Source organism: Pseudopipra pipra, chromosome W (genome assembly GCF_036250125.1).
Source record: "Pseudopipra pipra isolate bDixPip1 chromosome W, bDixPip1.hap1, whole genome shotgun sequence".
In the NCBI taxonomy this organism is placed as follows: domain Eukaryota; kingdom Metazoa; phylum Chordata; class Aves; order Passeriformes; family Pipridae; genus Pseudopipra; species Pseudopipra pipra.
This window is the reverse complement of record NC_087580.1, coordinates 32,485,925-32,508,808: the sequence shown is the minus strand read 5'-3', so window position 1 is coordinate 32,508,808 and position 22,884 is coordinate 32,485,925. Positions and strand designations below refer to the sequence as shown.

At 51.8% G+C, this 22,884-nt stretch overlaps 2 protein-coding genes across 2 annotated transcripts; one reads left to right on the top strand and one right to left on the bottom strand.

The window, feature by feature from the left end:
* The first annotated feature begins 6,998 nt into the window (after positions 1-6,998).
* On the top strand, positions 6,999-14,624 carry LOC135404978 (olfactory receptor 14A16-like). Its single transcript, XM_064639701.1, has 2 exons — positions 6,999-7,971; positions 14,238-14,624. The coding sequence occupies exons 1-2, from the start codon at positions 7,018-7,020 to the stop codon at positions 14,622-14,624; spliced, it is 1,341 nt and encodes a 446-aa protein (XP_064495771.1). The 5' UTR covers positions 6,999-7,017.
* A 3,922-nt stretch (positions 14,625-18,546) lies between these two features.
* LOC135404977 (olfactory receptor 14J1-like) lies at positions 18,547-19,178 on the bottom strand. Its single transcript, XM_064639700.1, has one exon. It carries the CDS (start codon positions 19,159-19,161, stop codon positions 18,547-18,549), a length of 615 nt encoding a protein of 204 aa, XP_064495770.1. The 5' UTR covers positions 19,162-19,178.
* Between the last annotated feature and the right edge of the window lie 3,706 nt (positions 19,179-22,884).

Sequence of the window (22,884 nt, the reverse complement as noted above, 5' to 3'; positions counted from 1 at the left end):
GGTTTGGGTGACCTTGTGGAGTGAGAGAAAGAGCCCATTCAAGTTTGCTTTGATAACCCTGGAATTCACTGGAAAGGCACCACGACAAGATGCAAAGAGTCCCAGTGGTTTGTGCAGAGTCTTGGTGAAGACAGTCCTTGGGACACAGGCCTTTAGAGCAGAGCTGGCAGGTTGGTGGACAACAGGGAGGCTCATCTGCATCTGCTTCTGTCCAAGAGGAACCAAGAGGTTGCCATAGTAACTGACTGTAGAAATGGGAATGTATGCTGGTTGCCATGGTAACCAACCATAGCAACAGGAATGTATGCTGGTTGCCATGTTAACTGCCCATAGCAATGGAAATGTCTGATGGTTACCATGGTAACTGACTGTAACAATGGAAAGGTATGCTGGTTGCCATGGTAACCGACCATAGCAATGGGAATGTGTGATGGTTGCCATGGTAACTGACCATGGGAACAGCAATGTATGATGGTTGTCATGGTATTTGACTGTACCAGTGAGAGGTATGATGGTTCCCATGGTAACTGATAGTAGCAATGAGAATGTACGATGGTTGCCATGATAACCAACTGTACCAGTGGGAAGTATGATGGTTCCTGTGGTAACTGATAGTAGCAATGGGAATGTATGCTGGTTGCCATGGTAACTGACTGTAGCAACTGCAATGTATGCTTGTTACCATGGTAACCGACCATAGGAATGTGACTTTATGATGGTTGCCATGGTAATCGAGCATAGCAATGCGAATCTATGATGGTTGCCATGGTAACAAACCGTAGCAATGGAAATGTGTGATGGTTGCCATGGTGACTATAGCAACGGAAATGATTGATGCTTGCCATGGTAACAAACAGTAGGAATGGAAACGTATGATGGTTGCCATGGTAACTGACCATAGCAGTGGGAAGTATGATGATTGCCACAGTAACTGACCGTAGCAACGGAAATGTGTCGTGGTTGCCATGGTAAACTGACTGTACCAACTGGAAGTATGATGTTTGCCATGGTAACTGACTGTAGCAACAGGAATGTATGATGGTTGCCACAGTAATTGACCATAGAAACGACAATGTATTGTGGTTGCCATAGTAACGAACTGTACCAGTGGGAAGTATGTTGTTTGCCATGGTAACTGACTGTAGCAATAGGAATGTATGATGTTTTCCATGGGAACTGACCGTAGCAATGAGAATGTATGTTAGTTGCCGTGGTAAACAATCATAGCAACGTGACTGTATGATGGTTTCCATGGTAACTGACCATAGCAATGCTAATGTATGATGGTTGCCATGGTAACCTACTGTAGCAATGGGAATGTATGGTGGTTCTTATGGTAACTGACCGTGGGAATGAGAATGTATGCTGGTTGCCATAGTAACTGACCACAGCTATGGGAACTATGATGATTGCCATGATAACTGACTGTAGCAATGGGAATGTCTGCTAGTTTCCATGGTAACTGATCATAGCAATGGGAATGTATGCTGGTTCCATGGTAACTGACAGTAGGAACGGGAATGTATGATGTTGCCATGGTAACCGACTGTACCAAGACGACTGTATGATGGTTGCCATGGTAACTGACCATAGAAACTGGAATTCACATGGTTGCCATGCTAACTGATCGCAGCAACATGGCTGTATGATGGTTGCCATGGCAACTGATTGTAGCAGTGGACCGTATGATGGTTGCCATGGTAACTGACCACAGCAATGGGGATGTGTGATGGTTGCCATGGTAACCGACCATAGCAAAGGGAATGTATGATGGTTGCCATGGTAACCGACCATAACAGACATGGGAATGTGTGATGGGTACCATGGTAACTGACAATAGCACTGGGAATGTATGGTGGTTGCCATGGTAACCGACCATAACAGTTGGAATGTATGGTGGTTGCCATGGTAACTGACCGTAGCAACAGAAATGTATGATGATTGCCTTGGTAACTGACTGTAGCAATGGGAATATATGATGGTTGCCATGGTAACCGACTGTAGGGATGGGAATGTATGATGGTTTCCATGGTAACCGACCATAGCAATTTGATTGTATGCTGGTTGCCATAGTGACTGAACATAGCAATGGGACTGTATGATGGTTGCCAGGGTAACTGACGGTGGAAATGGCAATGTATGATGTTTGCTATGGTAACTGACAGTAGGAATGGGAATGTATTATGGTTGCCATGGTAACTGACAGTAGGAATGGGAATGTATTATGGGTGCCATGGTAACTGACTGTAGCAACGGGAATATATGCTGGTTGCCATTGGTAACTGACTGTACCTGTGGAAGGTATGATGGTTGCCATGGTAACCAACTGTAGAAATGGGAATGTATGCTGTTTTCCATGGTAACTGCCCATAACAATGGAAATGTCTGATGGTTGCCATGGTACCTGACTGTAACAATGGAAACGTATGCTGGTTGCCATGGTAACTGACTGTAGTGATGGGAATGTATGATGGTTGCCATGGTAACTGCTCATAAAAATGGAAATGTCTGATGGTTGTCATGGTAACTGACTGTAACAATGGAAATGTATGCTGGTTGCTATGGTAATCGACCATAGCAATGGGAATGCATACTGGTTGCCATGGTAACTGAGCGTAGTGATGGGGATGTATGATGGTTGCCATGGTAACCGACCATAGCAGTGGGAATGTGTGATGGTTGCCATGGTAACGACCGTGGCAATTCTAATGTATGCTTGTTGCCATGGTAACTGACCGTAGCAGTGGGAAGTATGTTGGTTGCCATGGTAACTGACTGTGGTAACGGGGATGTATGATGGTTGCCATGGTAACTGACCATAGCAACGTGAATGTGTGACGGTTGCCATGGTAACCGATTGTACCAGTGTGAAGTATGGTGGTTGGCTGTAGTAACTGACTGTAGAAAAGGGACTGTATGATGATTACCATGGTAACTGACTGTACCAATGGCAATGTATGATGGTTGCCCTGGTAACTTACCATGGCAATGAGAATGTATGCTGGTTACCATGGTAACCAACCATACCAGTGGGAAAGTATGATCGTTGCCACGGTAACTGACTGTAGGAATGGGAATGTGTGATGGTTGCCATGGTAACTGACCTTAGCAATGGGAATGTATGGTAGTTGCTGTGGTAACTGACCGTGGCAATGAGAATATATGCTGTTTGCCATGGTAACTGACCGCAGCAGTGGGGATGTATGATGGTTGCCATGGTAACTGACCGTATCAATGCAACTGTACGATGGTTGCCATGGTAATGTATGTACCATAGCAATGGGAATGTGTGATGGTTGCCATGGTCACCGACTGTAGCGACAGGAATGTATGATGGTTGCCATGGTAACTGACTGTACCAGTGGGAAGTATTATGGTTGCCATGGTAACTGACTGTATCAGTGGGAAGTATGCTGTTTGCCACAGTAATTGACTGTAGCAATGGGAATGTATTATGGTTGGCATGGTAACCGACCATAACAATGACAATGTATTATGGTTGCCATGGTAACTGACTGTGGCAATGAGAATGTATTCTATTTGCCATGGTAACTGACCATAGCAATGGGAATGCATGCTGGTTGTCATGGCAACTGTGATTTACTTAGACTATGAGCACGATATTTTCATCTGCAAAAACATTAGTGAGTGCCCAGAAATCTCTCAAGATGGGCTTTAAAGGTCTCAAGCACATGAGCACTAGAGAGGGGCTAAGGAGCTGTGGCCTCAATGGTGTGGAGACTGAGGACAGCACAAGACAGCCCTCAGAGGGCTTCAAGGGTGGATTTAGAGATAGTAGATCCTTTTGTCAGAGCAGAAAAGAGCATGAGAAAGAAAGAATTAATGCCAAGTGCAGCTGGGGAGGTCCTGAGTGGACATGAGTGTATCGGGGAGGGGTTACTTTATCAGGGAAAAGGTCCGAGATATACAGACATGAAAAACGGACACCGCTGCTAGTTCAACAGGAAAAAACAGTATTTATTACAAAAAGGTGGCCAAGAAAATGAACAAATCCAAAAGGGAGGAACGAGGAGAGGAATAAGCCCCCAGCACGATCTCCCCAGTTACCCAGCTGTTGCCCATAAAGTTATCTTCCCAACCTAGCATACCTATAATTACCCAGAGCAGAAGTGGCATCCTCGGAGAGTCAGTAAGTTAACAAGCTGGCAAGCGCCAAAAGGCAACGTTGTCCTTGAAGTAAACTAGCTCTCACCAGGGAAGCACTATCTGCTTTTTAAACAATTAATTGAGAGACCCCTCCCCAGGTGTGGCCAGCACCGCCCCGCCAGATGCCCTCAGTCCCACCTCCCGGTTATGTCAGTGCATCTCTTCTGTGCACACGTGAGAACTTCGGAAATCCACACACGCATGCGCAGAGTGTTTTGGGGGTCTATCTTAATTGAGTCTGGGGTCGAGCCTTCCTCACTTCATCATCACTTTCTCCTCCAAATGCCCTTGATGGAAAAGTAACCAATCACAGAACACCAATTAAAACAGTTTATACAAAAAGCTCTCTTCAAGGACAACTTTCCCGCTTATCAATGCTTGTTTTCCCATAACTTGGCAGGGAAAGAGCAAAGCTTTCACAGGTGGCAGGGCCAAACACAGACCAAAAGTATCAGCATAAATTCCCCCTGGTACACATGAGGAAAAAGGAATTTCACTCCATGGAAAATGCTGTGCTGGAACACATCACCCAGAAAGAGTCTGGATGAGCCCAAGGCTTTGTGTGTGCAGGAAGAGCCAGGGAGGACGCAGAGATGTCAGTGCAGGAAGGTGCCAGCCAGGTGGGGCAGCCGGGGGGATGACGACAGCCTGCAGGGAAAGGGGCAGGGCATGGACACCGTAGGACAGCCTGGGCTGGAGAGGAGACAGGGATGGGGAGAAGCTGAAAGGCCCTGACAGAGCCACCTTCTGCAGGCCTTTGGCCAGGGCTGCTGTCTGTGCCCCTGATGCCAGGAGGAGGGGAGTGGCCCTTGCAGCCCTGGGGCCTCACGGCCTCCTTGTCCCTGCTCAGCAGCCTGGCAGGTGCCACCCCATGGTCCTGCCCTTGGCATTGCACATCCCACATCCCGGTGCCCTGGGAAGAGGCCTGAGGAATGAGGCAGGGACAGGATCTGCCTTCCCAGGGGCTGGGGGTCAGGGCTTGGCCCTTTGGATTAAGGAAACAAGTCAAGGTTTGTTCAGCATCAGAGCCACCTTTCCCTTGCTTATCCATCCTTGTCATCACTGTCTGCAGTTTTCTACTCCAACTGGAACCTGGGGACACGTTCTCAGTTGTGTCCCTCAGTGAGACTCATTAGCACTACAAGAAACTTCAGTGTTTCAATCTCAGTTTGACTTCCTGAAAAGTTGTTTGAACTTCCTCTCAGGGACTGAGTCTCATGTAAACAATCTCAAAGTCCCCTGTGGGTCATGAAATGCCTGGGGCTGTTGCTGTGCTGCTGAGCTGGGCCGGGCTCCTGGCACACAGGGAACTCCTGGCAAGCAAGAAGAGCTTCAAAGAGACAGCTCTGCTGGTGAGCAGCTCCTCTGCACAGCCCAGCAGGGCTGAGGGCACTGCCAGGGCAGCTCAGGGACACCAGCAGGGCACAGACAGAGCTTCAAGGGGCTCAGCACTGGCAGGAGGGCTGAGAGCTCCCTGCAGGAGGAACCTTGGCAGGACTGCACACGGTGAGTCTGTGGCTGCAGGGCAGTGCAGGGGCAGCTCCTGGAGGCATCTCCTAAAGCTGGCCCAGCCCCAGCTGATGGGATGGGTGAGCAGGGGCTGTTTTGGAGCACTTTGGAAGAACTGTGAAGCCGGGGGTGCAGCCAGGGGTGCCCAGGGCTGTGGGGCAGAGCAGGGTCCTGCAGCCCAGGGTGCTGTGCTGGGCAGGGACTCTGCTGCCTGCCAGGGGCAGCTCTCAGCCGGCCCGGGGAGCTGCTGCCAGGGCTGGGGCAGAAGGGTTGTGGGCAAGGAGCAAACCTGGCAGCTGAGGGAGAATCTTTTCCATGTCTCACTATTTCAGGGTCAGACCTGCTCACAGCTCCACACCACTACAGGATATTTAATGCAGATTTTTTTGCAAAGCTCACAAAAGACAGGGGCTACAGGAAAGGAGTTAGTCCTGATGGATGTTTCCTGTTTAGGCATTGTAGCAGAGACATTGTTCTCTCAGTTCAGGAGGCTGCACTGAAATTCAAACTCTTTTACTCTCAGAGATGAATCTTTCAGGCAGTGTCAGAAATGAGTACAGGATCCTGGGCAGTGCTGAGCCTTCCCTTGGGGGTGGGCACTCTCCTGTGTCAGCCCTCGGTTTCTCTGCAGGAGGGCTCCTGTCCTGCTCTGTCCAGCACAGCTGCACCTCTGGGCTGGCACAGGGGACACTTCACAGAGCTGCCCTTTCAAGCAGCACTGCCCTGCTCTCAGCACAGATCTTGGTGGGGTTTCTAAGGATGAATCTGTGTGTGAAGTCCTCTTCAAGGTAGCCCAAGGGAAAGTGCAGAGCAGATGAGAAACAGACTGAGAGGCACTGCAGCTCTCCTGGCTCTGCAATAAGCAATGGAGAGCTCAGCCCTTCTGCCTGTCCTGTCTCAATACTCAACAGATTTGTAATTGGAAAAATTTGCCCTTAAAAAACCAGATGTTATGACTGTAACCCAAAAACCCAGTCAAAATTCTTTTAAGGATACTCTGTGCCTCTCTTCTGCAGCCCAAATTGCTCCAAGACAACAGTACAGGAATTGAACTTTTCCATCAAAACTGGATTCCCTGTGATAACCCCTGTGATCATGAGAGCTGTCCCAAACCAGCTCCATGTCTGCACTGCAGCAGAGGTAAAAAATTGAGTCCTTGGCAGCACACGGGCAGAGCTCCTGGTACTCACAGCACCCTCAGAGAGCACAAACCAGGGAAAAGAATTGCCTTGACTTGGAGGGGATTTCCCTGAAAACTGCACTGGTTTGCTGAGAGGGGGCTGTCTTAATTGTTCCCTGTCCTTTCCTTTGTTGAACAGACCCTGTGCTAAGAAGCAGCAAATGTCCAACAGCAGCTCCCTCACCCAGTTCCTCCTCCTGGCATTTGCAGACAGGCGGGAGCTGCAGCTCCTGCACTTCTGGCTCTTCCTGGCCATCTCCCTGGCTGCCCTCCTGGCCAACGGCCTCATCCTCAGCGCCGTAGCCTGTGACCACCACCTGCACACCCCCATGGGCTTCTTCCTGCTCAACCTCTCCCTCACAGACCTGGGCTGCATCTGCACCACTGTCCCCAAAGCCATGCACAATTCCCTCCAGAACACCACAACCATCTCCTACATGGGATGTGCTGCACAGCCCTTTTTCTTTTTCTTCTTCATGTCAGCAGAGTATTTCCTCCTCACCATCATGTGCTACGACCGCTACATTGCCATCTGCAAACCCCTGCACTACGGGACCCTCCTGGGCAGCAGAGCTTGTGCCCACATGGCAGCAGCTGCCTGGGCTGCTGGCTTTCTCATTGCTCTTTTGCACACAGCCAACACATTTTCCCTGCCCCTGTGCCAGGGCAATGCCCTGGGCCAGTTCTTCTGTGAAATCCCACCCATCCTCAAGCTCTCCTGCTCACACTCAGGCTACCTCAGGGAAATTGGGCTCATTTGGGTTAGTGCCTGTTTAGTGTTTGGTTGTTTCATTTTCATTGTTTTCTCCTATGTGCAGATCTTCAGGGCTGTGCTGAGGATCCCCTCTCAGCAGGGACGGCACAAAGCCTTATCCACGTGCCTCCCTCACCTGGTCGTGGTCTCTTTGTTTATCACCACTGGTATGTTTTCCCACCTGAAGCCCCACTCCATCTCCTCCCCAACACTAGATCTGGCACTATCAGTTCTGTACTCGGTGGTGCCTCCATCACTGAACCCCCTCATCTACAGCCTCAGGAACCAGGAGCTCAAAGATGCCCTGAGGAAAATGATGACTGGATGCTTTTCAGGAGCAATAACCTGCCTTATTTCTTCTGTAGAACATTCATTGTGTAACCCTTTACTGGCCCAGCCTACCTTCTAAAGCTTTTGAGAGTGGCAGTGGGGGAGTCTTCTTATATTTTTTCCTCTTTTAATGTTGTTAACACAGAAATTTATTTTTCATCCCTTACCTAAATCACTCTCTACCTCTTTGTTTTGACCCACAATTGTGTAAATGAGGAATCATTCTCTGTGTGCATTTGAACAAAATAAAAGTTCCTGCAGCCACTTCTTTGTCAAACATCCTGCCTTTGTTATTCTGTACATGACGAATCAGAATCTCTGAGTAGAATAAAGGACTTGAATTCTTTTTTCCGTATTCTCCCTCTAACAACTTCCCTGAAGCTGGAGGGCAGTGCCTGTGTGCAGAGGAGAAGGGGTAAAGAGTCCTGGTACAGGAGCACTGCCAGGGAGCAGCAGCTCTTGGCCTTCTCAGAGATGCTCTTTTTCCACTGCCTCCCTCTCCTTTCTGCTCCTTGCCCAAGGCCTGAGTGCTCTGGCAGCTCAGTCCCTGCTGTGTGTCAGTCCTGTGACCCTGGGCAGGGACAGGCCCTGGGCACTGCTGGGACAGAGCTGGGCTCCTTAACATCATTTCCATCAGGAAAGGGGATCCCCCTGGGCAGTTCCTGAAGACTTTGTTCTTTTGGAAAGGTTGGTGTAAAGAACAAGGCCAAGGAATAGACTCTGCAAAGTCTCATTGCTTTGCTTGTTTCCCCATTCAGTCCCTGCAGTGAGAGAAGCGACTCACTGGGGCACTTGAGGGACTGAGGGCTGGTTCAGATGTTCTGTGCTGGTGGCCAGTGGCAAATGGTCTCCAAGTCACCTGCCTGGGGCTCTGCAGCTTGTGAGGGCTCTGATGGCAGGTGAGGACTTGTCTGTAGGAACTCAGGAAGTGCAGGAGAGCACAGAGGATCTGCAGGGACAGCCCATCCCATCCAGTCAGCAGGGAATGGAGCCCTGGAGCAGAATCCTGCCCAGGGTGGAGTCACCCAGAGATAAAGTACTAAATCTTGCTGCGAAGGGGCAAACAGAGCTCTGCAAGCCCAGGGGATGCAACAGGTAGAGGGAAAACTCTTGCAAGTGACTTGTGTTCCCCTCAGTGAACTTCCACAGGTCAATCAAGAGCAACCCCCAAAGCAATGTCCCATCTCTGGAACAAGGCAGGGCCCGTCTGAGCCCTCTCCATGGCCACACAGGAGCGTCTGTGGGAGGTGGTCAGTGCAGGGAGAACCATCAGCTGGCTCTGCCTCCCAGCTGGAGCAGCATAGCCCAACAGAGGTCCCCATGGTCCTGGGTCCCACAGCCCCCGTGCTCTGCAGAGCAGCCTCCCCAGCCCAGGGGCTGTGGGGAGCATGGGCAGGGGGTGCAGGAAGGGCTGCTCAGGCCAGCACAGACATGTTCCCCTGCGGAAAGGCTCTGTGGGGAGATGGGATGTGCCAGGAGAAGAGCAGGACACCCTGTGTGAGCAGAGGGACATGGAAAGAGACTGCCCTGTCCCTGGGGAAACAAGGGGGTAAAGCAAAATGTGGGAAACTCTCTGATCTCAGTTGTGCTGCCCAAGAACACGCTGACTCCAGAGGTGTCCAAGCGGGGCAGAGCCGGCGACTCCGGTCCGTGCGGTGGCGGGGGGGAGGCAGCGGCTCTGCTTGATTCCATGGAGTTCTGGGGAGGCACAGTGGCCCCTTGGTTCCATGGGCCTCTGAAATGTCTCAAGGTTCCTTTGGTTCCATGAGGCCCTGCAGTGTCACAGTGGCCCCTTGAGTCCATGAGGTTCCTCAGGGTCAGAATGGCCTCTTGATTCCATGAAATTCCACTGTGGCCCAGGGTTTCTATGTTTCCAAGAGGCCCTGCAGTGCCACAATGGCCTCCTGATTTCACAGATTTCTGCAGTGTCACAATGGCCCCTTTATTTCAGGAGGTTGCCCACTGTCCCTGGGTTCCTTTGGCTCCATGGGGCCCTGGAGTGTCCCAGTGGCCTCTTGATTCCAAGGGTTTCCCCAGTGTCACAATGGCCCCATTATTCCATGAGGTTCTGCAGTTTGACAGTGGCTCCTTGATTCCATGAGGTTGCACAGTGTTATCATAAAGCTGAGCCCATCCTGATGAAAGTTCTGAGGAGGTTGGGAGGAACTGGGACAAAAGAGAGGGAAAATTGGGGAAGGAAAGAGGGGCTTGACCAACAGAGAGGAAGGATTTTGATGAGGTAAAACCAGGTTCAGGTAATGCTGAGGGTGCTGAAACACTGACTGTGCAAACACTCCTGGTAGGTGTCGTGGTTTGGACCTTGTTTTCCCCCAGAGGCTGAGAGAAGTGGTAGACCCCAAGGGGTGGAAACCCCTAGAAGTTTTGAAGTTCTGCCCAATGGGCGCTCCTGCAGAAATGTAAACATATCACAACCAGACCGGAAGAGAAGAGTTGTAGTTTTTGGTTGTTGTAGGAGAGGTGGCCATGTTGTGAGCCACTAGGTAGGGGCTCTGAGCCCCTTGGGGCCTCTGGCCCCCTCCCAGCCCCAGCTGGGGGGCTGCAGGGACCTGGAACAGCATAAAGCTGGGCTAGGTGCCTGTAGTTATGCTGGGAGATGTTCTCTCCATGGGCGCAGAGCAGCAGCCGGGACTGACCAGAGAAACGGTGGCAGAGAGCCAGAAGATAAGACCTGAACTGAAGGAGCGGCAGAAACAACATGCAGCACCAGAGAAAAGACTCCTGGAAAGGGAGAGAGAGATAGAACCAGCAGCTGAGAGACAAAGTTTGGGGTAAGGCTGTACCAGACCCCCCAAACCTCCTCTGAGACCTCCTGGAAGGAGGAAGATGATGGACTCTTACTTGGAAGAGCCTTGGAGTGCTACAGCACTTACAGAGAGGAGCTGAGAAGCTCAAAGGCGTCCTGAAGCTGGACCAGGACAGCCAAAGGAATGTGGAGGAGGGCTTCGCCCCCCCGCTGCCTGGAGACAGAGCACGGAGCTCTGCAAAGGGGAATTTGAATCCCCTGAGGAAGGGACTTTCACGAAGATGCCCCTGCATTTCGTGATATGCCTGTGGTGATGCGAGTCTTGTCCCTGCTGGCAGTCCACAGGTGAGGCCTTCGCTTGGACCGAAGGAGAGCCGAGGGGCTTGGAGACCCCCTTGTGTATGTTGAACAGAGATCCAGCTACAACAACCCAGTTACTGCTGCATGGAGGACAGAAGAGGAGCTGCTGCTTAAGGACTGGAAGGGATCTGTCCTTCTTTCCCTCCTGGACTTTTATTTGGAGGGGAGAAGAGATCTGATCCATTGTAAATACTATATGTCATGGTAGAGATAGTTGTGATCGTGTGTATAATGTGATATGGTATTTATTTGTACAGTCATTGTAATATATTCCCTTTCCCCCACTTTGAGTCTGGTGTGTTTTGTCTGGAAAAACCCATCTCACATTAGGTTGAGATGTGGGGGGGAATGGAGCTAGGGAATTGGATTTTGGGACTATTTCAAACCATGACATATGGTCAGTTACCAAGGCAAACACCATACATTCCCACTGTTACAGTCGGTTACTATGGCAACCATCATACATTCCCATTGCTATGGTCGGTTACCGTGGTAACCATCACACATTCCCATTGCTGTAGTATGTTACAAGGGCAACTATCATATGGTCCACTGCTACAACCAGTTACCATGGCAACCATCATAGCCGCGTTGCTACGATCAGTTAGCATGGCAACCATCTGAATTCCAGTTTCTATGGTCAGTTACCATGGCAACCACCATATAGTCATGTTGCTACAGTCGGTTACCATGGAAACCATGATACAGTCCCATTGCTAACTTCAGTTACCATGACAACCAGCATACATTCCCATTGCTATGATCAGTTACCATGGAAAACAGCATACATTCCCATTCCTACGATCAGTTACCATGGCAAATAGCATACATTCCCATTGCTACAGTCAGTTACTATGGCAACCAGCATACATTCCCATTCCCACGGTCAGTTACCATAAGAACCACCATACACTCCCATTGCTACAGCAGGTTACCATAGCAACCATCATACATCAGCATTGCTATGGTCAGTTACCATGGCAACCATCATACAGTCACATTGCTATGGTCGTTTAACACGGCAACTAACATACATTCTCGTTGCTATGGTCAGTTCCCACGGAAAACACCATACATTCCTGTTGCTACAGTCAGTTACCATGGCAACCACCACACATTCCAGTTGCTACGGTCAGTTACCATGGCAACCAGCATACATTCCCATTACCATAGTCAGTTACCATGGCAACCATCTTACATTCCCATTGCTATGGTCTGTTACCATGGCAACCATCATTAATTCCAGTTGCTAGGGTCAGTTACCATGGCAACCATCATACATTCTTTATGCCATGGTTGGTTACCATGGCAACTATCATACATTTCCCATTGCTTTAGTCAGTTACCATGGCAACCATCATACATACAGTTGCTACAGTCAGTTACCATGGCAACCATCACACATTTCCATTGCTTTGGTCTGTTACCATGGTAACCATCACACATTCCAGTTGCTAGGGTCAGTTACCATGGCAATCATCATACATTCTTATTGCTATGGTAGGTTACCATGGCAACCAGCATACATTCTTATTGCTATAGTCAGTTACCATGGCAACCAGCATACATTCCCGTAGCTACAGTCAGTTACTATGGTAACCTCTTGATTCCTCTTGGAGAGAAGCAGATGCAGATGAGCCTCCCCGTTGTCCACCAACGTGGCAGCTGTGCTCTAAAGGCCTGTGTCCCAAGGGGTATCTTCACCAAGACTCTGCACAAACCTCTGGGACTCTTTGCATCCTGTCGTTGTGCCTTTCCAGTGAATTCCAGGGTTTTCAAAGCCAACTTGAATGGGCTCTGTCTCACACCACTAGGTCACCCAAACCAGTCTCTCCTCTGACCCTCACCCACAAAAGTTCACCCAAGTTGTTCATCCCCTAGAGCAGCTGCACAGCTCCAAGAAGCTCCTTCCCGCTGAGGACACCTCTCTCCTGCTCTTTCTCTCCTGTGTCTCCTTGGCCTTCTCTCCCAACCCATCACAGCCCTGCAACCTGGGAACTGTCTCAGCAGGCCTGGGCTGTTATTGCCTTCAAGTGGAATGAAGAGAGACTTGGGGCTGCAGCTCCTCCTGCCTGTGCCCCACACGCAGGGCATTGGGGCCTGTCTGGCTGCAGCCCCTCAGTGGGGCACCGGGGTAAGAACAGACTTGCAGTGGGGAAAGCTGCTCTGAAAGCCCCGAGAGCTGGGGTGTGCAGAGGCTTTGCTGACAATGGCCTTGGGGGTGGACGTGCTGGGACTCAGGCCCAGGGGGAAAATCACAGGCCTGATCCCTGAGGAGATCAGCACATGCTGCTGAAATGCTGGGAGAGAACTGCCATTGTACTCTGAGGACATGTAGAAAATACCCTGATAAAGAACAGGAGAGAGACTTCTCTCCCTGTGCCACCTGACTCCATTTGATCACCTCAGCACCTCTAGGTGCTGCCCTGGACAGAAGGAACAGTGACAGGTTCCCCTGTCCTACATGTGGGCACCTTCTGCCTTTGAAGTTGGCCAAAGCAATGTCCCAGCAGCCTCCAAGGAGATCCCACAGCTGCTGCCCTGTCCCTAGGAACTGCTCCACTGGAGCCTGCAGTTCCCAGCAGGAATCTCGGTCACCTCTGGCCCCTCAGAAGGAACCAGGGGTTTGTGTCCCAGCAGGTCACTCCTGGCTTTGGTCTTCATTCATTGCCATGGGAGCTGGGACAAGGAGTCACCTGCAGGTGCCTGTTTTGGGCCCACTGAAGTGGGGCAGGAGGAATCCCAGCCCATGGGGGTTGTGGAGAGAGCTGAGTGTCCTTCTGGCCCCAGGTCTGCAGAGCCACAAGAATGTAGAGGATTGGTTAGGAATGCGAGGACATATGAACATGGCTAAGGCTATGGATGAGCTGCTAAAGTATAAGACGCAGTCTGACTAGGCCCATGAGAAAGTCTGAGATAGCAGGGCCGTGAGAAAGCAGCAACGTCCTTGGGTATTCTAAATTGGGCTGAAAAACAGGAGCTAGGCATTACCAAAACAGAGACACTTAACGAGCCACCTGTGTAAACAATGAAAGACAGTTAAGATGATATCACCACCTAACTGAGCACCAATAATGAGCCTAATTTCTGTAATATTCATGAACCTATTATAGAGTGTATATTAAGCTGTTGTCAATCTACAATAAACGAAGTTCCTGGATTCTCACATTGAGGTGTCTAGAGCTTTCCGTCGCGACAAATTGGCGCCCGTGTGCAGGGACCAGAGGAGGGTCCCTAGGGGATCAAGTCGGATCTCCTGGGTCGGAGTCAAGTCGGACTCGGAGTCAAGTCGGACTCCCGAGAGCCAAGTCGGGTTCTCGCAGCCACGGTCGGACGTAGGAGTTTCGGTCGGTCTTGCCGTGCAGCACAAGAAGGCGAAAGGGCTGGATGAAAAAGAGCTCAACTTGCCGCCGCCGGACGCCTCCCTTTCGGGGATTTCGGACGGCGAAAGAGTTAAGTTCCGTGCTTCCAGGGCCCGGCGCCCGGGACGACTCCTGAAGAAGGAGGCCCGCCGACAAAGCCGCAAAGTCTCGTGGAAAGGGCTGCACAAAGCGTGGTAACACGTTTTTTAGGTAATGAAGGGACAGGCGGCACTATCATTGCTCCAATGCTTTCTGGGAAAGCGGGGAGTTAAGATGAACTGGCTTTGCGGCAGATGCTGCTTTCATGTAAGGGCCAGGGATATGAAGCGAACACTGTAACTGCCTTTACTATCTCTACTTGGAAAGAACTTAGTGATAAACTCTTTCCTGCTGCCTATAAGGGAGAAAAAGTTGCTGCTTCCCTCCTTACAATTTGGCGATTGTTATCTAGAACAGTCTGAGGACATTAGGATGCTACTGGATACCATCATACGGAGAAATAGTGTAAAAAGGGAGTCGAGCGGAGTTGAAGGGAGCCGGAGCGGGACCAGAGATCGTGGAGTGGGTCCGGAGACAACGGAGCGGCCCTGCCAACATGAACGCGGTGCTAGCACCTCGGCAGTGCGTATCCAGGACGATCGGAGACGACGGCTGCAGTGTGAAAGTACTGCTGACAGACCAGAGATGAACTTTACGAACACTATGACTGAGTTCCACCTTAAGACATTTCCAGCTTTTCATCTGAACTGTGCTGCGGGACTGCGCTGCGCATTTGTGGCTGTGTTCACGGCGCTGGGTGCTTATGCCGCCGTGTTGAGTGAACCCGTGCCGGCGCCGGGTCTGTCCGCCTGTGCCGGGTGCCTACGGGGCGGCGCCGAGCAGCGGGGCAGTGGCGGTGGTCGCGCTGCCTGCGCGGCCCCGGCTCGGAGCGGTGCGCCCGCGTGCGTGCACGCCGGCGGCCCCGGGCGCGGCGGGCGGCGGGGGGGCTCTGTTTCCCCCGCACTGCTGACAGCCATGGTCCCGGAGGGTGTGCGTTCCCCTTCCCTTCTTTGCAGCGAGTGGTTTTTCCCTGGTGCTGCTCCTCTTCCTAATGACGGTAGCAAAAACATTGGGGGGTGCAGTCGAGGTAGGGGGAAAGCTGTTTCTCTTTTTCCCCCGTTACACCAATCACCCCTTCTCTGAAACGTGCCTGTTTGCAGCTGTTCTCTCCCTCTCCTATGTTTTTGTCTTTTCTTAAGCAGACCCTATGATTAAGTTCCTTCTGCTGATCTCTCTGGGTGAGCCCAGCCCCTCCTTCCCCTCCTTCGTCCTTCGGCAATGAGGAGCGTGGGGGGAGGCAAAGACGGTAAAACACGGAAAAAAGGGAAAAGAGAAAAAACTTAAAATTAACAATATCCCAACTTATAAATCAAATAAGATTGCATTGTTTTTACAGCAATAGGTGTTAAGCATGCAGTGTGCTCATGGCATTCTCAAATGTTTTCTTCAAAAACAGAAGGGGAGACTGACGAAAAATCCTTTGAAGTAAGATTAGAAATAACGCGACATCCGTGCTTAGCTTTTGCATATTGCAGAAGGTTGTTAAGAATTTCCTATAGTTTGCCATTTTGCTTCTCTTACATGAAATTTGGCTGTTTCCCCCAGGGGCAGGGTGCAGGTAGAAGATTTGGAGACGGAACGATGAGACAGAAGGGGATATAGTCTTGCCCCCTGCAAAAGTAGCTTTATTGCCTTTATGATAAAATAGCATTGCTCTATAAGAAGGGTTGAAGATTTCCAAGATAATATTCTGTTCTTTCTTGCTGCATTTGTCTTTTACATGGAGAGTTATGCAGGATTTGCAGATTGCTGATGGCGGCTATGCCATAAATTTCCTTTGAATTATGAAACTGACAAGAAGTGCACAGCCAATGACCACTTGAAAATGTGTGTGTGACTGAGGAGCGTGTCTGAGGTGGCCACCTGAATGTTGTGTGAAAGAAAAAAGCTACATGAATGTGTGAATGTGTAAACTTAAAAATACTTTCTGCCGGTGTCAAGATTTTAGAGATGTGTAACGTGATTCTGTTGAACCATAGTAATTCCTTATTCTGAATGAGCTCTAAGTTATATTAAGGAAGGCCTACGATAGATATTGACAGTTATTGTAATCTTAGTAGTAGCTCGTGTTGCCTTTTCTTGTATTACTAGACGTGTAAATACTACGACAAAGAAAGCATTGTTGGCACAAAATAAAAACGGGGGAAATTGTAGAGGATTGGTTAGGAATGCGAGGACATATGAACATGGCTAAGGCTATGGATAAGCTGCTAAAGTATAAGACGCAGTCTGACTAGGCCCATGAGAAAGTCTGAGATAGCAGGGCCGTGAGAAAGCAGCAGCGTCCTTGGGTATTCTAAATTGGGCTGAAAAACAGGAGCTAGGCATTACCAAAACAGAGACACTTAACGAGCCACCTGTGTAAACAATGAAAGACAGTTAAGATGATATCACCACCTAACTGAGCACCAATAATGAGCCTAATTTCTGTAATATTCATGAGCCTATTATAGAGTGTATATTAAGCTGTTGTCAATCTACAGTAAACGAAGTTCCTGGATTCTCACATTGAGGTGTCTGTCGCGACAGACACTCTTCATTCAGCCAACTTCCCACCCACCACATCTTCCACTTCTTCAGTCCAGCTCTCACCAGTCTGACCATAAGGAGGCCACAGGAGACCATGTCAAGGGCCTGGATGAAGTCTGGGCACACAACATCCTCTTATATTCCCTCCCACAGGGGTTCTGCAATCCCTGCCTTGTCCTTCCCATACGTGGGAATGGCTGCAGAAGGACTTGCCCTATCCCCTTCCCAGCCTGAGCTGGAACTCTGCCAACCCTCCTTGCTGCCCTGTTTGCAGACTGGTTCCATGTCTGCCTTTCCCAAGGCCCCAGGAAGCTCTGGGATGGCTCTGGCCTTTCCAAGGGTTTGGGAGAGGTCTCCCAGTGACACTGCCCAGCCTTCTCAATAGCCCTGACACCAAAACCTTTTCCATATCCCACAGTTCCAGAGGAGTGCCCAGGACACAACACAGGTTGTCCTGATTGTTCTGGAGAATGAGAAGGGATTTCTTCCTCGAGGCCAAGCCCTCCAATTGGATTTGAGTGCAGCTGAAAGGTTTCCTCAGCATTTTCCCTGGTGCCTCCCTGCCCTGAAGGTTTCTGGCCATCAGGCTGGAGCTGAGGGGGTTGGGCAGGTGCCTGAGGAGGGGGTAGAACAAGGGCTGTGTCCAACTGTGCCAGGAGGGCTGTGCTGGGCAGGGATGAGGAGGCTGCAGAAAACAGTGGCACTGGGGAGGTGAGAGGGGCAGGGGGAGAGACCTTGTGCCTGCCCATGCTGGGCAGGAGCTGCCCCAGGATGGCAGCTCTGAAGCTGTGATGTCCCTGTGAACAGGATGTCCGTGTGAACAGGACAGGAAGAGTGGATCTAAAAATGAAACCTGGAAAGCAGAGAGCAGGAGTGTCATGGTGTCACTGCAGGAGAGTTCCAGCCCTGGAGCAAGGTGACAGAAGAAGTGACCCAGTACATGCAGTGGCCTCAGAAGATCCCACAGCATCCTGAAGATGCTGGAAGGGAGCCCAGCTCTGCTTCACAAGTTCCCAGGGTCTGTCCCTGCCTGTGCTCCAAGGGCTTCCAGCCCCCAGGACTGTGCTCAGAGAGCACTCAGGCCTTACAGCGAGAAAGGGGCTCAGGAGGACAGTGTGGAAGTGGCAAGAGAGCAGCTCTGCAAAGACCAAGCCCTGCTGCTCCCTGGCAGTGCTGCTGAGCTGGGATTATTGTCCCCTTCCCGTTTGCAAATACACCCTGTCCTGCAGTGTGCTGTCCTTTAGGAACAGCTAAGAAGAAGGGTCTTGGACAAAGAAGGCACTGCAGGGTCCTTTATTTTGTTTAAATACTCAGAGAGCACAATTCATCATTTTTACATCTTTGGGTCAAATTCAGTGGGTAGACACTAAATTAGAAGGCAGATGCATAACAATATTTCATTGCACAGAAAGTTATTGCAAGAACAATCCGATGACCTCCATGAAAAAAGTGAACAGGAAGGCTGGGCCATTAACGAATCTCATTGTGAATGCTATGCACGAGAAACCTGGCACTTTATTGCTCCTGAAAAGCATCCAGTCATCATTTTTCTCAGGGCATCCTTGAGCTCCTGGTTCCTCAGGCTGTAGATGAGGGGGTTCAGTGTTGGAGGCACCACTGAGTACAGAACTGATAGTGCCAGATCCAGGGACGGGGAGGAGATGGAGGGGGGCTTCAGGTAGGCAAATGCTGCAGTGCTGATAACAATAGAGAGCACGGCCAGGTGAGGGAGGCATGTGGAAAAGGCTTTGTGCTGTCCCTGCTGAGAGGGGATCCTCAGCACAGCCCTGAAGATCTGCACATAGGAGAAAACAATGAAAACAAAACAACCAAACATTAAACAGGCAATAACCACAATGAGCCCAAGTTCTCTGAGGTAGTCTGAGTGTGAGCAGGAGAGTTTGAGGATTTGTGGGATTTCACAGAAGAACTGACCCAGGACATTGCCCTGGCACAGGGGCAGGGAAAATGTATTGGCTGTGTGCAGCAGAGAATAGAGAAACCCAGCAACCCAGGCAGCTGCTGCCATGTGGGCACAAGCTCTGCTGCCCAGGAGGGTCCCGTAGTGCAGGGGTTTGCAGATGGCAACATAGCGGTCGTAGCACATGATGGTGAGGAGGGAAAACTCTGCTGAGATGAAGAAGACAAGCAGAAAGGCCTGTGCAGCACATCCTGTGTAGGAGATGGTTGTGGTGTCCCAGAGGGAATTGTGCATGGCTTTGGGGACAGTGGTGCAGATGCAGCCCAGGTCTGTGAGGGAGAGGTTGAGCAGGAAGAAGCCCATGGGGGTGTGCAGGTGGTGGTCACAGGCTACGGCGCTGAGGATGAGGCCGTTGGCCAGGAGGGCAGCCAGGGAGATGGCCAGGAAGAGCCAGAAGTGCAGGAGCTGCAGCTCTCGCCTGTCTGCAAATGCCAGGAGGAGGAACTGGGGCATGGAGCTGCTGCTGTTGGACATTTACTCCTTCCCCAGGGTATTTTGATCTGTTGAGGAGGAAAAGTCACTGCTGAGTTAGACCAGGCTTCTGCAGCCAAACATTACACATCTCACAGCCACCCCACTTTCAGGCTCTCTCTCCTCTCTCAGACCTCCCTGCAGCTCCTTCCCCTGAGCTCTGCCTTTTGCTGGCTGAGGGGACCATTGGAAGCAGTAACTCTGTGATGAGCTCCCAAGGACTCCTTACTCTGCTGGGAGAGAAAACTTGGAATGCAGAGTGATCTCAAATCAAATGTACTCGTGATACATCCAAGAGCTTTTCAGGTTTGCTGTTTGCAATTTACCCAAATGACGGACTGACCTGAGGGAATCCTTTGTGTTTGTTCACCCACTTGCACCTGCCACAGTTAGGAGTGGTTGTGGATGTTTGAAATCCCTGACAATTCTATTGCACTGCAGGTCAAGTCTTGTGGGTTCTGAGGGGCACAGGGACAGTCCCTTAGTGCAGAGAGAAGAGCTGCTCTGCCCATCAGTCCTGTGCTCAGCTGCCCTGTGCTGGAAGCTTGGAGCTGGAGGAGCATCACACTCAACTGTTCCCCTCCAAAGAAACTGCACAGATACCCAGGAATCCATGTCCAAAGAACAGATTGACACACTCCTCACCTTTTCATCTCTCCCCTCCCAGAGTGAGACACAAAATGCTCCTTGCAGCTGCCCAGAGCATTTGCATGGATTTAGCACTGAGGAGTTTTCTCCATGGGGCTCCTGTGCAGCACAGAGATACTATGGCAGAGCTGTGCCCTTCTGGAGGGCACCTGCAGCCCTGCAGGACACCCAGGCAAACAGCTGAATCCCCTGGAGGTGCCTGGAGGGCACTTGGGCACTTGGTTCCCACAGACACATCCCCACAGCAGCACCCAAAGGGTTTGTGTCTGGACAGGAATCTGCCCCCCCAAACCCCACACTGGCTCAGAAAAGCCAGTGGTGAGAACAAGGAGAGCCCAGGCAGCAGGGGATGGCAGTGAAATGCCACAGTGCTGCTGCCAAGGGAGGAGGGACACAGAGAGACAGCTGGAAATCAGGGCCTTGCCCTTGCCTGGGCTCTGGCTGCTGCAGGGCAATGCACAGCCCAGCCCCCGTGGGCCTGAGGGCACAGGCTCTGCTTAGGCTGGGAAAGGAGCCCAGGCAGGAGCTGCTCAGGGAAGGGGTCTGTGCCACAGGGACAGCAGGGAGGGGCCCCCATCCCCCTGCCCAGCCCTTGTGGCAGCAGCTGCCTCTCCCTGCCTGCCTGTCTCTGGGTGAGGAGCTGTTCCTGCCAGCAGCCCCTGCCTGTGCCCAGCTCAGCTCCCTGCCAGTGCTGCCAGAGCCATCCCCAGCCCAGTGCCCAGGGGCAGCTCTGCCTGGGCAGGGGCTGCAGAGCAGATCCCAGACAGCCTGCGGTGGTTGGGAAGGGGGAGGTGTTCTGGGGGGATGTGCTTCCTGAGAAGGGCCCCTGGAAATGGAGGAGGTGGAGCTGAAGCTGTGAGGAGCCCTGAGCCTGCAGCTGAAGGGCCCTGCCCAGCCCTGCCCTGCCCTGAGGGGTCACTCCTTCCACCCACCCCTTCTCCCTGCAGGGCCGTGGCAGCTCCTTGGCCGGGCTGAGAGCTGACCCTGGCAGGCAGCAGAGTCCCTGCCCCAGCACACAGAGCCCTGGGGGCAGGACCCTGCTCTGCACCACAGCCCTGGGCACCCCTGGCTGCACCCCCACCTTCCCACCCCACAGCCAGCCCTGCCACAGGGAACCTTCTGGCCCTGGGCCTCTGAGGGGGCAGCAGCAAGTCCTGCTCTGCAGCAGCTTCTCCTGCTGCACCCCAGCAAATCCAGCAGAGCCATCCTGACAGCTCCTGCCACTGCTGCCATTTGGCAGCTGGGAGAGGCACTTGCAGGAACTCACCTGCACTGCTCTGCAGCCACAGCCTGACCATGGCAAAGGGCTGGCAAGGTTCCTGCCCTGAGCAGCTCTGCCCTGTCCTCCCAGCCCAGAATCCCTTGAACCTCCTGCTCCCTTCTCCTCTCTGCCCTTGCTGCCTGCAGCTCCTGCCCTGCTCTGCCATATGGCCACTTCCCCTGCACTGCAGCAACTGGGAGAGTCCTCCTGAAAGATCCTGGAAGCTGTGGGATGTGCCAACTTGTTGAACTTTCCTACAGCCAGGCAAGTTGAACTTTCCTACAGGCAGAGAATTCTTGCTTCAAATCCTGGGAAGGTTTCTCCTGTAGTGAGAGCTCAGTCACCTCCCAGCCCAGGCTGCCTCTCATCTCTCTGCCTTCTCTCCTGTGCCCTGGGTGCTGCAGGCAGTACCCTCAGCCCTGCTGGGCTGTGCAGAGGAGCTGCTCACCAGCAGAGCTGTCTCTTTGAAGCTCTTCTTGCTTGCCAGGAGCTCCCTGTGTGCCAGGAGCCCGGCCCAGCTCAGCAGCACAGCAACAGCCCCAGGCAACCCTTTCTCTGCCCCTCTGGGCTCCCTCCAGCTGTGCCTGGGGCTCCAGGGGAACCTGCTGGCACACAGCTGAAGGAAATAATGATGTGCCTTCTCTCAGCTGGGCACAGACACTTCTTTCAGCACTGTCATTTTTCCAAACAGACACAGAGTTAAGTCCAAGAGGCCCCTTTTCATGTCCCATCATTAGACAGGAAACCCAGACAGTGCCCAGGAGGGATCTCCTTCACCTGCACTAAGGGAAGGGACTCAGCTGAGTCAACAGAGGTGTCTAACTGTGGCTCTGCAGACCCGGGGCCAGAAGGACACTCAGCTCCCTCCACAACCCCCATGGGCTGGGATTCCTCCTGCCCCACTTCAGTGGGCCCAAAACAGGCCCCTGCAGGTGACTCCTTGTCCCAGCTCCCATGGCAATGAAGGAAGACCAAAGCCAGGAGTGACCTGCTGGGACACAAAGACCTGGTTCCTTCTGGGGGGCCAGAGGTGACCGAGATTCCTGCTGGGAACTGCAGGCTGCAATGGAGCAGTTCCTAGGGACAGGGCAGCAGCTGTGGGATCTTCTTGGAGGCTGCTGGGACATTGCTTTGGCCAACTTCAGTGGCAGAAGGTGCCCACATGTAGGACAGGGGAACCTGTCACTGTTCCTTCTGTCCAGGGCAGCCCCTAGAGGTGCTCAGGTGACCAAATGGAGTCAGTTCTGTGAGAGGCACCACCCAGGGCTTCTCAGACACATTGGGGGCCTTTGGGGCAGGGAGTGAATCCCAGCCCTGCAGGGACACAAAGGCTGTCCCTTCTCTGCCCAGCCAAGGACGGGCCAGGCACGAGTCCAAATCCCATCAGCCCAGGCTGTCCACACTTGTTTCCTCCCTCTGCTGGCTTTTCTCTCCCCCAGCATTTCAGCAGCATGTGCTGATCTCCTCAG

Excerpts from the sequence above, each read along its gene's own strand:
- LOC135404978 (XM_064639701.1), top strand. The coding sequence starts at position 7,018 with ATGTCCAACAGCAGCTCCCTCACCCAGTTCCTCCTCCTGGCATTTGCA. Across the intron at positions 7,972-14,237 it reads TAACCTGCCTTATTTCTTCT|GTGTCTAGAGCTTTCCGTCG; the intron begins GTAGAACATTCA and ends TCTCACATTGAG.
- LOC135404977 (XM_064639700.1), bottom strand. The coding sequence starts at position 19,161 with ATGTGCTACGACCGCTATGTTGCCATCTGCAAACCCCTGCACTACGGG.